Source organism: Lissotriton helveticus, chromosome 6 (assembly GCF_964261635.1).
Source record: "Lissotriton helveticus chromosome 6, aLisHel1.1, whole genome shotgun sequence".
Taxonomy (NCBI): Eukaryota; Metazoa; Chordata; class Amphibia; order Caudata; family Salamandridae; genus Lissotriton; species Lissotriton helveticus.
The window spans coordinates 877,234,518-877,249,785 of NC_136067.1; the positions used below are offsets into that span (position 1 = coordinate 877,234,518).

General features: G+C 41.9%; 1 protein-coding gene across 5 annotated transcripts in view; it reads left to right on the forward strand.

The window, feature by feature from the left end:
- The window catches only part of FAM184A (family with sequence similarity 184 member A), a 572,845-nt gene that overhangs the window by 389,292 nt on the left and 168,285 nt on the right, over positions 1 to 15,268 (forward strand). For all 5 annotated transcript variants that reach the window (XM_078648472.1, XM_078648471.1, XM_078648473.1 and 2 more), the window contains exon 9: positions 14,352 to 14,502. In XM_078648472.1, the coding sequence (XP_078504598.1) occupies positions 14,352 to 14,502 (151 nt within the window). The remainder of the gene's footprint in view (positions 1 to 14,351; positions 14,503 to 15,268) is intronic.

Sequence of the window (15,268 nt, forward strand, 5' to 3'; positions counted from 1 at the left end):
CAATATGGAGTAACAGAAAAGATGGTTCGGGACTGGAAAGCAAATGAAAAAGCATTAAAGAATATGCCAAGGGGTAAGTGTGCATTAAGAAGAGGCACCCCACATTGGCCAGAACTCGAAAAACATGTAGCAGACATGGTGAATGAGAATCGCCAAAGCATTATGTAGTGACACAAATAAAATACGTTTGTTTGCACTTCAGTGGGTCAAATCTAACCCAGATCACAGCAACAGATTTAAGGCCACTGTATCCTGGTGTACTAGATTCTTGGAAAGGCATAATCTGGTACTGAGGCAAAAGACAAAAATTGCACAAAAATTACCTGCAGATCTTGATGCCAAAGTACATAGTTTCCATCGATACGTAATTCAACAGCGCAATACACATGGCTATGCATTAAGTAGTATCGAAAATATGGATGAAACTCCAATGAATTTTGATATGGTCGGAAATAAAACTGTCCATCCAAAAGGTGAAAAAACTATTTTAATTAAAACAACAGGACATGAGAAGTCCAGTTTTACAGTGGTACTAGCATGCACAGCTGATGTCGTCAAACTGAGACCAATGATTATTTTTAAAAGAAAAACAATGCCGAAACTCAAGCTTCCTGTTGGTTGTTTTGTACATATGAATGAAAAAGGCTGGTTGGATGAAGAAGGGGTAAAGCTATGGCTTGATAATGTATGGATCAGGCGACCAGGTGGACTTATTCAAAAACGTAGTCTACTGGTGTGGGATATGTTCAGGGCTCATTTAACTCCCAGCACCAAGCAAAGGCTGGCAAGAATAATCACAGATGCTGCAGTTATTCCTGCAGGATTGACATCTTTGCTACAGCCACTGGATGTGTGCCTAAACAAGCCATTTAAAGATCGCATTCGAGAACAGTGGAATGAGTGGATGGTTAGCGGTGAAAAGTCATTCACAAAAGGAGGAAACATGCGTGCTCCACAGTTGGATGTTTTGTGCAAGTTTGTCATAAAAGCCTGGAATGATACTGAGATTGAAACCACCTTCAGGGTATGGGATAAGGGAAATTTGCTAAGACATTCAGATAGTGGGGGAGACATATCATCTTGAAGAGTGCGCTGCACCCTATGGGTTTAATAGGCAGGCTGTTTCAGCGGCCCAAGTCCCCATCAAGGGCAGAGGGCAATTACTGAAAATTAAGAGTCTAGGCCAGGTCCGGAAGGTATAAATTCCTAAATATTTAATTGATTTTCACCATAAGGGGACAGCTGGGCACCAGCGGTGCCCTTTAGGCCTCACCATAGAGAAGAAGAATCTCCAGGCTGCGGGAGCAAGAGGCCTAGGAGTCCCCAAGAAAAAGGAGAATGTCATCTGATTACCCCTCGGTCTTCAAGCCCACTCCCCCACCTCCAGCCCAGTATTCGCGCATTGCAGCGTATGAGGCACACCAGTGGCTCAATAGCCAGAGGAAAGAGTAATGGGGAGAGGGGACAGCCCTGGCGCATGCCCCAGCGGATTTGGTAGGGGGCAGACAACACGTCATTCACCCGCACTTTAGCAGTTGAGTTGTGGTAGAGGAGAAGGACTTTTCTGCGGAAAGTTGCTCCCAAACCTGCCCGCAGGAGGACCGCCTCCAGGAAGTCTCAAGACACCATGTCAAAAGCCCTACGTAAGTCCACAAGGAGGAGGGCCAAGGCTCCATCCAGGTCCTGCGCCTGGGAGAGAGCAGCCTGCACTCAACGAATGCAGTGACGTGTGCTTCTGCCCGGCATGAACCCACATTGATCCGGGTGAATGAGGTGTAGTAGGGCACAGGTCAGTCGAGCCACCAGAATTTGAGCAAAGATCTTAATGTCTGCATTAAGAAGCGAGATTGGACAGTAGAGAAGCATCTATCTGGAGGCTGGCTCTCTTTAGGGATAACAACAATGGTAACACAGTCTAGGTCAGGGGGGGATTGCCTCAGCGTAGAAGTTCAGCAAGTGGGGCATTAAAATGGTACAGAACCTCTAATAAAAATAAATGAGGTAGTCGTTTGGGGTGAGGTTTTCCCGGTCTTGAGTCCAGATATGGCTTGGCCGACCTCTTCCTCAGTCAGAGGCTGGTCTAATTCATGGGCCAAGGAAGATGGAATAGAGGGCAGTGGAATATCCCCAATAATAGGACTCTCTATCTCCGAGGGGGCGTGGGATATCGTGTGTAAGGGTCTTGCTGGTATGCTGCAAAGACCTGGGCGATTGCCGGGCATCTCTTCCTGAAGAACGCCGGCCGAGTCTCTAATGGCAGGCACCACTGTAGTGGAGACATTGCGAGTCACCACCCAGTACAATATTTACTAAATGTGTCCCCAGATTTGTAAACTCTCTGGATCGAGGCCCTCCAGCACTGCTTTGCCTCCTTAAGGGCAAGCTGCTGCAGCTCGGCCTGCGCCAGCAACAGGAGGTGCTGTGTCTCCTCTTTGTCAGATTGTTGGGAGCGGTGCTCCAAATTAAGGATTTGAGTTTCGAGGTCAGGCACCCGCTTTTGTTGCAGAGACTCTTGCTGCCTCACATAGTCCTTCAACAGTCCCCTCATGGAGGGCTTGCTCGACGACACCAAGCCTTGATTAGCCTGAAAGAAGTTCTGCAGCTCCTCCTCTACAACTGCGGCATACTCAGGAGCCTTCAGAGGCCACACACTAAATCTCCCGATAGGAGGTAGAGTGTTTGGGTGGGCACCCCATTCCACTAGTATGTTGTAGCATCTTTAATAGTACTATAGTACTACAGTAGCACTACTAAAGTACTGAAAAATGCTTTTCACAAACCTACAAGCGTAATTCCTGACCTCCACCTCTCCTGTCTTTTCTTTGAGGAGATCCTTAGCCATGTAAGTTTACTACTTAGTAGTAAATGTGGGAGGGGCTATCAGGAGTGGTTGAAAAATGGGGCATGCTCAAATGGGAGGGGTTTAGGGAGGAGTAAGAAGGTGTTTAGGGAAGGTTAGGGAGGATTTTAGTGTGGGGAAAGCACCATCGACAATAGTATACACGTTGGGATTCATCACCATCCTCACTTTATCAGATCTAAAAAATTGGTATTCACAAATTTTACTTATAAAGTTACTAGAGCCAAAAAGGGTCTCTAAACAGTAGTAAACCCGGCACCACACATGGCCAACCACTGGAACTGCAACATCCGCACATAGAAAATAATGATGGTAGGGACTTAAAATAAAAAGCCTTGGGAAATGTCATAAATGGTGTCCCTTTTGATTGTAGAGAATTTTCCCAAAGTGAAGATCGCTTTGAGAGAATTGCTGGAACAAATCACATATTGTGTAAGAACTTATTTTGTTGCAGATCTAGGCAGAGTCATGTGTCCAAGAACCAATTCCTGGGGCAAGGTCCAAACATTCTTATCCTCAAAGGCTTCCCATTCTATAAATAGTTTTTAGACTCCTGGATAATTTACCCATTGGCTATTTACCATACACATAGTTCAGACATTAAGGATCATTCACTGCCAGTTGAGTGTTTATCTGGAAACAGATCCAGAAGTAGTGCTTAATTTGAGATTGTGGTCACCAGTGGGCCAGACTAGCATTGTTACCTGAAGTATCTACTGAAATGCTTCTGCTAATTCTCATTGTGACTTAAGTCAAAATGTCCCAGCTGGCTGCATGTATTGTCCATTTTCGCACCAAGGCCCTTGCATTTTCTTGTGCAGCATGTTGGTGCAGTTTAATTTGACTTGCAGTTAGTTTTACACACACATTCAGTTAAGTTACTGTTGTATTTCATGGTCCGAAAATGAAAAGATTTTCCTGCACAAATATTATAATCAGAATACCAACTACCCCTATATCGTTAAAGTATGGCTACATATAGAAAATCAACAATTTACTTTTCTTAATTCCACATCTAAATTACTTGATACAATGTACAACTGTATACCATAACGATACGTATCACCAAGGTGCAGAGATAAGAATAGCAAATCTCTACTCTCTTACCCTCACAATATAGTGATAGTCTGTAGTCTGGCTACGATATATTAATAGAACGATAATAAAAGCCCTGTATCTTTGTAGTTGCTGTGAGCAGCCAGGGTCTTGCTGAGTATAGACTTCACAACTCAGTTCATTTTCAATATAGGCATACTCTGTACTTTTGTGTGATTGTGCTTGATAGCTTACTGTTCCTGGCAGTGCCTGGTGCCTATGAGCCTTGCCATGGATTCTTAGCGCCTGTACCAAGTAGAGTTCAACCACCACAAGCATGGGTGATGTTGCCTCTTGCCCCAGATGCTGATTAGTACTGATGGAACATGGCAGCTTGCCAACCTCCAACTCCAGAAAATTGTCTGCAATTGGTCTCATCATCAGAGTGCCAGTTTATGCTAACCAGTACTACTCCAGTAGCACCTGTCTACTGATGACTGACTTGCATCACTGACTACAAAGCAGATTCGCTCCATGACGGTGTGTTTGACCGTTTCCAGTGGTCGGTCGGCTGTGCATAGACAGCACAGAGGAAAAGCGATAAGCCTTGACCCACTCAATCTCTCATCTCTAAATGATCTAAAACAGGCTAAAAGTTAAAGAACATTATTTGATGACATCTGTTTGGGCGGAAAAGTCCCTGGTGGCTAACATGTACCTCTCCCCGGAGTGCCCCAGCCTCAACAATGTCTCAATCCCGGGTTCAGATTTTTGTTGTCATGGAGCTCCATGATATAGGCTTGTCTCACGGATTGTGTACTATTTGGACCCGGCAGAGAACCCCAAAGCGCTACCCTCATATTGGTGAAAGACTACTGCCTTTGCATGAAGTTAAGTAGCATGAGTGTGCTGGTGGCAACATACCATATATTGATTTACCTGTGTCACTGGAGTGAGGCCTAAAGGCTTACTTATGTAAAGTCAGACTGCTGTGTACACATTCAACCTTGGCCTGCATCAGGTTAGTATGTAGTGTTGTAGGTAACTGTAATGGGTGGGTAAATCTGGCTTTTTGTGCTACAGTTGTCAGGGCCCAATCTTAGTGGTGGCACACATCCTCACAAATGGCTACACCCAAGAGCCATTATAGGGTAAGTTTAGAGAAGGATGGAGGTTTGTGCCTTTTTAATATGTATGTAGTTATGTGGAATGATTTCCAAGAATTCTATGGTGATTTTCAAATGCGTCGTATTTATTTATTTTCTCATGCATAGAACAACAAAAAGCAAAGTAAAGAAACAGCCAACACTTGTTTTGCCCATGTGGCCCATTGGCCGAGTACCTTTTCAAGGCAAGGTTCGTGGCAGGCAGTCATGTGTCATGGATTGTGAAGTGAACAGGTCTCTGCGGCCCCGGAAACAAACATGCATAGTGACTGACATGTACCTCTGCCTGGAGTGCAACAGCCTCAATGATGTTTTAATCCCGGGTTCAGATTTTTGTTGTCATGGAGCTCCATGATATAGGCTTGTCTCACGGATTGTGTTCTATTTGGACCCGGCAGAGGCCCCCAAAGTGCTACCCTCATAGTGGTGAAAGGCTACTGCCTTTGCCTGGATTTAAGTAGCATGAGCGTGTTGGTGGCAACATACCATGTATTGATTTACTTGTGTCACTGGAGTGAGGCCTAAAGGTTTACTTATGTAAAGTCAGACTGCTGTGTACACATTCAACCTTGGCTTGCATCAGGTTAGTATGTAGTGCTGTGAAGTGTGTGTACATTATTTTCATGTGTGCCTGTGAATGGTACAATACATAGAAAATGCAGTGACGTGCAGTGTGTGTGTGTGCACTATATGCATGTGTTGGGTATATGTGTTCCTGTGAATGGTACAGTATATAGATTATTGTGGGTTTCATTTTTGGAAACCCTTGGCTGATTGGAAGAACACGAGAAGGTAGAGAAATCCCCTCAGACAGATTTGTGAATTGCTGCATTATTGTTAAGCTGGGTAGGGCACACACTGGAGGAAGGAGAACCAGGCTGTCTAGTACACTTGAAAGGATGCTTTTTGATTAAGGGAGAGGTCACTGGAAAGAGGCTTTGGCACATCTTTGAAAGGAGATGGGGCTGATAAAAAAATCATAAAGAGGACATCTGAGGCCCTGGGGTAACCTTTTGATACACATCACTGTGACTGACATCCAGGTGTGATCCTCTGGTCACTCCAATGGCCTGTGTTCTGGGGCTTTCAGATGTGGAATAGTTCCTGCTGTGAAAGGCTGCTTCCTGGAGACAGGGGAGAAGGCACTTCAAAAGGAAGCAGGGCCCCAACATAAACTTCAAAGACTCAGACCCTAAATCACATTTAGTGCCTGGGAACGGATTATAAGAAGGGGAATTCAAAAATCCCCAATTGTCAACTGTCAAGCAGTCAGTTGGGCTGTGTGAGGATGGAGACGCTCTTCAAGAGTTCTACCTGTGACCAGGACTGTAGGCTAAGTCCAGCCAGTATCTCAGCTGGGTGAGGGTACATTATCCAGGGAATTCCAGACCCTGGAGTAACAGTGCCTGTCTGCTTGTGAAGACCAGTGTGACCTGTGAGGCAGAGGAGGGCGCTGAAGGGAGCAAGGTCCAGTGGGAGATCCTGGTGATTGGATCTCTCAAGCAAGGTACAAGGAGACAGCTCCCTCACAGATTGGGTCGTAGCCAATGTGCAGAGGGAAGTCTGTGACCCTGAATGCCACGTGGAGCCACTGGGAAGAAGGCGAGGAGTATGGTCCAGTCGAGACTGACATCAAGAAGAAGAGGCCATTGTGGTATCCTGTGCGGACCCAAGCCCCGACTGAGGCTCTGCACCAGGAGCATCTAATTTCTTCCACCCCCCTCACCTGTGGGGAGGATCCAAGAAAACTAACAGGCTTCGGAGGAGCATCGAGGACACCAGGCCGCTGCCCCCTTAGGACTGCGTGTGAGGAACTAGAGGACACCAGGCTGTTGCCGCTGCAGGGCTGTGTGTGTGATACTCATCAGAGACAGCCGCTGCAGATTCAGCGCCCACGGGGGGTTGCTCTCTGAGACTCAGTTTGTGCAGGTCCTACTGTTGCATGTAAGACTGATTTACAGGCAATAAGTCCCTGTGGGAACTTGCCCACCATATAGCGCTTCGGTGCTGGAACACTTTCAACTTTAATTGGAGTCAGAGTGAGAATCCTGAATCTCGGACTACTGGTGGGGCATAGCCTGAATGTCACCTATAGTGAATGGGGAATATCCACTACCACCAGCAAGAGGAGAGTGGGACTGCCTATTGAAACCATAGAGCCTTGGCCTCTGGGAAGTGTGTGTATTGTTTGAGAATGTCATACTTTACTTTGCGTTGGTATAAAAATACTTGTTTTTTCATAAAAGCAAGTATTTGCCGGTCCAATCATTTATTGCTGCTATTAAACATACTTTGAGTTATGCGCCTGTGTTCCCTACACCCCCCCCTCCAGTGTCCCGCTCTCGCCAGAGAAGCCACGACTACTTGACCAGGGCTATTACAGAGAGTCAAGTGTCGAAGGGGTACTGGTGCTCATGATCCATCGGGACATCGGAAGTAAAAGGTCTCAACCCCCACAGTTGGGTCCAATATCTCCCTCTTGCTCTGTGGTCCTCTGAACGGCATTTGACCATGCCTATCTCACTACCCAGGGTAAAAAACACTTCAGTAGGTTTGGGTAGGTGAACATTGGTATAGAAAAAAATGCTCTTTTTGGTGTTATGTCCACTGATACACATTAGAAGCAGTTCCTTGGATTTACAGAGAAAGGAGAAGTGATGGTAGTAAGGGAATGAGGTAAAACAAAGATAATGTACAAAATGTGTGGTGAATGACATTGTTAAGTGTTGCAGCATTTTGTGCGCTACACACTAGGTTTGATGGTTTAGAGCACCATAGGCTTGGGATATTCTCCATGCAGATGTGAGGAAGGGCTACTGCTGAAAGTGAGCTATTGCCTTCTCAGTTTGTTTTGGGTACAAGCACTTGTCATTTTGCAAATGAAGTACTGCCCTTAAGGTTTGTGGGAAGAGATTACATGGTCTGCAGTCATTTCTTCAAAGGAGACTGAAATAACTAAGCAAACGTGGAAAAGAAGGTGAAATTGTTTTGCAAAATTCTCAGTTTTATAAGTTAAAGGCATGTGTGCAGTATGGTAGGAGCTATCATCTGGTGAATGCATATATATAGACATGAGTAGCATTGTTTTAGAGTTATTGGTTTGTCCTCTTTTTTTAATTTTACAAGTGAGGAGACCTTTACCTACCAATGATGAGAGTCACCAACAACATTAATTTAGTTCACCTAACTGATGGGAATCCTTATTGGTGTTGGAACCTCTTAAACGAGATAAACTAAAATGGAAGCTTGAGTGACAAACATTCATTGATTACAAAGAAGAGGCTCACTTGATCACAGGCTCTTCTTGGGGTGACAGATGTAAGGGTCATTGGGAGGATTTTATAACAGCACACTGTTTTTGGGGTGGTTGGATTTCTGGTTAATGAAATCAACATAGTTGTTTTCAGGTGGTGAGGATTTCAGGGAGGTGCAGATGTTCGAGTGCCATCAACATCCTGATTTGGGCAATTGTGGTGGGTGAGAAGAGTGGCTTTCAGGTTGTTGGCTATGGGAGTTCTGCAGGCGCTTTATAGTAAAGACTTGCATTGTGGGCATTAGCATTACATTCCCTCTCTTATCTGTTTACATTACCATTTGCTTTTTTCCTTTGTGCTTTTTTTCCCTTCCAGTCAATGGTGGGTGTGTTGATGACAATGTAACTTGGAGTTTTTTAATCTTACGTAGCAGGGGCAGACATGTTAGTAACCAACTGTGGGTAACTACAAATGATATTCAACTATTAAACTAGTAAATGAAGAATACATTTTTTCAAAAAATCTAAAACGCCTGAAGCACTCAATAAAATGCTGAAATATATTTTGTTTAAAGAATTAATATATTTGCAATAACAAGTCCACACAATGCCTCTTTCATCATGATATGTCAAAGGATTTGCAATCTCCTAATATTAAAGTCCATTGTGCACTGCTTCTCGTGTCTCCACCAATGGCGGCAGCATGGATATGGGGTGATAGGGCGGGGCTATGGTGGGGGTGGGGCTAGAAGTGGATCGAAAATAATAAGAAAAAATAACTTACCTTACTGCCGCGTCTCACATCATTCTCTCCTCCTCGTCCCTCTGCACTGCCGGAATAGGAAGCACATTTAAGCTCCCCTAAGCCAATCACCTCACTGCAATTCTGCGTTGTGATTGCTCTGAGCCCCGTGGTTCAACGCTCAGCCAGGGAATGGGAGCCTGGGCATGTTCTCCACCCAAGAGAACATGCGAAGTGCGCATTAACGTTTGGCCGGCCCGAATGGGCCCGCCAAACATTCATGCACACTTTCAAAGTGTGCTCACCCCTCCTCCCCTTCTCCTGTCTTCAGAGCAGCTCCGCCCTGCAAAGCTGCAGCAGGAGGACAAAATAAAATGATAATAAACGTTGAGTTATTATCATTTCATTTTCCCTTCATTTCACTGCTTTAGAGCAGTGGGGCAACGCTCTTCCGCCTTATCGGAGGCGCAGCCACTGGTCTCCTCTTCCCTGCCACTTCCTCTCTCCTTTCTCATCCATGTCCGGCCCAAATAGTGCCACTTAACTCCCCCCCCCTTTCCTATGGGCTTACATTTGCTTTACAGTATTTCACATCTAGTGAATCTATTTATAGATCTCTCTTCTTTAATCATTTCTGTTAACGTTTTCCAAGAAAGTAATCGGTATAAAACCAATGTTGTGAAATAAAATTGTATGTGGGCGTAGAGAATATGTTTAAGAGCTTAGTTTGTCATTTTGTGATAAATGTGGCTGGGATAAAATGTTTTACCAAAGGTGATTCCAGCTACCTTCTGTTATACTTATTTCTTTAGTTTCTTCATTTTAAAATATCAATACCTATATCCAGCCACAAAAATAAATTGAAACCCCAAGTGCTGCCCTCGTCCCACTTTTACATATTTAAATTTTACAGAGTTTGTTCTCTAAAAATTAGTAAAAACCCACAAGGCTTAAGCAATATAACAGCTATGCAAAGGCTATATTTACGATGAACACTAATCACAGCTGTGTATGGGGTGTAAAAGTATGTAATGACAATAAAAATTGGGAATACTTTCTTAGTAAGACTTTGAGGTAAAGAAATTAAATTATGGCTCATGCCAAAGTAAAAAGCTTGCCTTAATGGAGCTGAAAGACTACAGTAGCATGAACATGCTTCATTCCATATAAATCCATATGAATACAACTCTTGTAGTCATTATTAAATAATATCAACACATACATTACACTTTCAGTCTTCTCAGGAAAATATCAGATGAAGCATTAATTTGCTGCACTACCCCCATTATATTTTTCTCCCACAGCGCAACTTCTATGTCAATTGATCAGTCACGCTCATAGAAGCTTTTTTTATGTATGTGATGAGAGGGTCTGTTACAAATTTAATAAGGAGAGATTGTGGAAGTGGAAATATTGATGCTCAGACTATACATGAGTTCCAACATGCTAATTTCTTTGAATTTATATTGACGGGTGAAAACATCTCTAATTTTGTGTGGTTAAAAGAAAACCTCTTAGCTTTGAATAAATTACCGATCTCCATAATTGGTCAAAGGACTAAAGATCCTTTTTTGACATTTGAAGGGGTTAACAAGATTACAAACATTCAGAAGAAACCTGCTTTGGGTCCAGACATTTGTAAATCTATGTTCTGGATGAATGGATCTAGGTCTGGGGCACCCATCCTTTCAATCATCCAGTAAACGTCATTAGTGGCACTATGCCAGTTGCAGGCCAAATGAGTTTCAATTTTGTTTCCTGGTCAAAACATACTCAAACAACAACAATGAGTTTGAAGACATACAGAATGCATATACGACATACAGAAAACAGTAACAAAGCACTTTAGCACATACTGGCTTAACAGCTAACCCTTAAAACATGTTATTTGAGTTCCAAGTGCAAAAAGATTTCAGAAGGCATTCCCAGCCATATCTGTGTAGCTGTGCTACTGCATAATGTATTATCTTTCCATTACCACAGGTCATGTATTTCGAAGGAGCTTGTGGTGGATCCCCCTCACCCCCACTCGAAGTCTGATGTAAGTGGTCATGGACACATATCAATCAGACTAGTGACATGAAGGTACAAGCTTCCAAAGGCTACGTAATTTGTTATTTGCTTGTCTTCTGTTTTCCTGATTTTATATAAATATAGATGATTTTTCTAGTCAAATAAAAGATTTGAGTTTTGAATTTAAAACTTCAGCTTGTTGAAATTTGTTTCCTGGTATCAAATTATAAAAATGTGCAAGAGGTATAGACTGATCTTATCTTTACCAAACTATTGTGTGAATTGAAAAATAATTAAAGTAATATCCATTAGGGATCTCGGTTGTATATAGTACTTCCAGATTCAGCCTTATTTTTTTGGATTAGTATCACGCCTGGATTCACAGAGCTCTGAGTTTGATTATGTATGCATGTATATGGTATTTCTATAGCATGAACTTAGCCAAAGGGCAGTGGAGCACTGTATATGGTCAGACCCAAGCTTAAAGTCAATGAGTAATTGTGATATAGTGTTATTTAAATAAATGAGTCTTAAACTCGAAACAGCTTTAGGGCAGTCCTGGTGGATACAGGGATGTTGTTCCAGATCTTGGGTGCACAGACGAAAAAGGCCTGCTGTCTTGTTTTTTTCCTTTTTTACACTTCTTAGTCTGCAGTCTGGTGGTGTCTTGGCTGCAGGTATGCCAAGATCCAACAGTAATGGTGAGCTTGTCTGCAAGTTAAGCAGGGTGCTGGTTGTGATAGCCAACTGTAAAGATTTTGCCACCGACAACACTGTAAATGGGTTTGGTGTGCATGTGTCATCCCAAAGGAACCAGGCAAAGTAATGCCAAACTAAGAGGCACTTTGTTAGTTAAACTCTTTGGTCAGTTCTACACTTTTCGACCCTCTAGGAAACTTGTACCCCCTTGCCACTGGTTGGTATGTGTCTATCACCACTAACACGTCAGACTTAGAGTGGGGATCCACCCCAGTCACGTTTGAAATACATGCCCTATGGTAATGGAAAGGCAAACAAACTTTATTTTCTTCATTCCTGCTTCTTATCGAAGTCACTGCGATACTGCCTGTAAAGTTATTTATCTATATATTTTTTTTTGGGGGGGAGGGGGGTTCTCACGAGGTGTCTACTATTGATAAAGGTAAGTTTCTTGTCTAAAATGGGCACATCAAGAAATCCTTTGTTTTTGCCTTGATTCCATAGTGAATGATTTTATTTGGAGCTGCTTGGTTCAATATGCTAAACTTTTTAGCAGTTGCAAACACTCCGTTCAAAATAACATTTTAACGGTTGCAAATACAATTTTGTATTTGCAACCGTTAAAATGTTATTTTGAATGTACTAAATCCATTTTAGGAGTTCATAAAGTTTTACTAACTCATAAAATGGGTTTATGAATGGAAAGTGTGTGTTGTGAGCATCCCTTCTGAATTGTGATTCGGAACCCTATATATTATATGGTTTGCTAATGGAATTTCGGTCACAAACAATTGATAAGTTACCCACTCCTAAGTTGGGGTGGCAACTCATTCGCAAAAGTGAGGGGATCCATTTTTAAGCCCTTCCCCTTTGCGAATGAGAGTGACCGCTCCAGGGGGCATGCACGGGTTCAGTGGACCACTACCAACCCTCACTCATATTTTTCAAAAATGAAAACTTTTTTTAACAGCAACCCCATTTCTTCTGAAGAAATGGGGCTGCTTTAAAAAAAGATTTTTTTAAAATCAAACACAGGAGTAATAGTCTGTTGACCATTTCGCCCACCATCCCTGTGCTTGTAGCCAATCATAGTGGGTCTCGCAAATAGTAACCTGCATAAAGCAGGTCGGTCTGTGACCCACTACAAATCAGTATTTCGCAAATTAGTCTGTTAGTATGTGGGTCAGTTCACAAAAAAAGATACTTGGCGCAAAGTTCGCGAACACTTTTTGCAACCCGTATTTTATCAAATGTAGCCATATGTTCATTGTAGATGGCCACAGGCCTGCTTCATCTCTAATGCACCTTTACTTTCAAGGGCAACAGGAATGAAGGCACTTTTTCTTCGGACAGGGAATGTAGTTTCAAAAGGCATAGTTCGTTTCACTCTCAAGGTGGATTTCACTCTTACCTAATTACTGATTCCTGACAACTGTGCCTTAACTCAAAAGGAAGTAACTTAAAATGTCAGGCCCTCTTGCTTTCTTCACCGTACCTCAGCTTTAAACATCTATTTTATAACCAGATAGTCTTGTGCCTTCATAGAAAAAATGCATGTTATTAGGATAAACCATTGTCAGTTTAGAAAAGTTGTAAGTACTAATCGTTTTAGCATGAGTGCCTAAAATGAAAGCCTGCATTTATCCTGATTGCCAAAACAACAAGTAAAAACAAATTGCCTCTAAATTATGCTCTGCAGTAGAGTCAACCATATATATATGCCACAAAAAACTTTTAAAGCATTATAAACTTTTTCTAATGTATTTTAATAAAATTTTAGGATCATTTTCTTTCTAACTTTGTCATTTTTTAAAAAATATACGTCATTAGAGAAGCAACTCATTAGACAATTATCCTCCTCCCACCCTTCAACATATATATATATTTATATATTTCATCACCCTCACATATCACGCGCACCATCCATACCAAAGCATTTGAATCTTTCCTGCATACTCTACAAACATCAAGTTTAATTGCACAAAAATGTTTACAATAATTTCTCATAAATCCCTCAAGTTTTGTATCTTGACATGTGTATAATATACGATTTTCTCCTCTTGTTACACATAGGTACAATACATTTTGTATAGATCTTACATTCTTTTGAAACGGTGTTCCAAAGAATATATCGCTGGTGCCGACACTCGTTTTGGTGATCCTGATTGCCTCATTGATTTTAAATTGTATATTAGTTACTATGTCCTTGAACAAAGCGAACAAACTACTGGTATAATGGTGTTAATTTGTAGTTATTTTCACGTTTTGCTGAAAAGACGTCTATTTTTGTGTTTATTATTTTTGTTTCTCGTCTATAAATGTATTACTTATTCATGGTACTGCCAGCAGACAGACTTTTAAATTGTGGGTTAAATCATTATTGCAGGTGTGGCGTACAGAAACATATATTTAACAAGGACTGTTTGTAACCCTTTAAAACTAAGCAATGTGTATGTGCACGTGTGGACACCAATATATTCTCAACTATGAACACATGTATGAAGTATGATAAATAGGTGTAAACCCACTGTTTATATGGGAATGTCATCTAATAATTTCTTTCATAATGATAATTTCATTTAGACAAGAGTGTAACAGGCTGCGTGAAGAGTTGAAGCTTCAACACGGGGAGGATAAAAAAAATGCCATTAATCAAATCATGCATCTAAAGGAACGGGAGATGATTGCAGCACGAGATGGATGGCAAAAGAAGGTGGAAGATCTTCTAGACCAGGTAAAAGTAAACCCTACAGTTCATTTTCAAAACAAGTGACATTTCAGCTATGTTTATGCAGAGATCACTATTTTTGTGAAATAGTTTACTAAACCTTTCATGGGAACACGTTGTGATTGTTTGACTGCCATAAGGATTATTCACTGAGTGACAACTAGATACAGTTTTCGATAGCTACTACCAGCATAGATTATGGGTTAGGATTTAAACCACTCACAACTTTTCTTTTAGAACTTGAAACCTTTTAAATAGTGCAAGAACACTCAATTTGAAAGTAGTTTATCCAACCCTTAGAAAGTCCACTAAATTGAGTATTCCGAATCATGAGGACGGTAGAGATTGAATAGTTGGTATGAATGGCTCTTTTTTGGCAACCTCTCAGACTTAGCACTTTTTTCCAGTCTAAATATCAACTTTGGTAGAGAAAGTAGCATTATAAAGTGGAACAAACATGCTTAGAAGTACATTACAGAAACCCAGCCGTTTGGGTTATTTTCTGTGTAGGGGTGTACCGTCTTGAACTGAGCCTGACCTTTCTCTGGTTTCTCATGGTCATTTTGGAGATTGGCTCTCCAGATGTGCAATGTTCCGATATCTAAGCAGTTCAAAAGGACCATGAATGAGATTAAAAAAGAAGATTCATTTTAGTAGAAAAGCCTCTCAGAGAAAATAATTCAAGTTTCTTTTCCCTCCTAATAGTGGGTCACAATTGCTTAGCCGGAATGTTTGGCATTGAGCATTGGTTTTTAGACATTACATGGCAGGT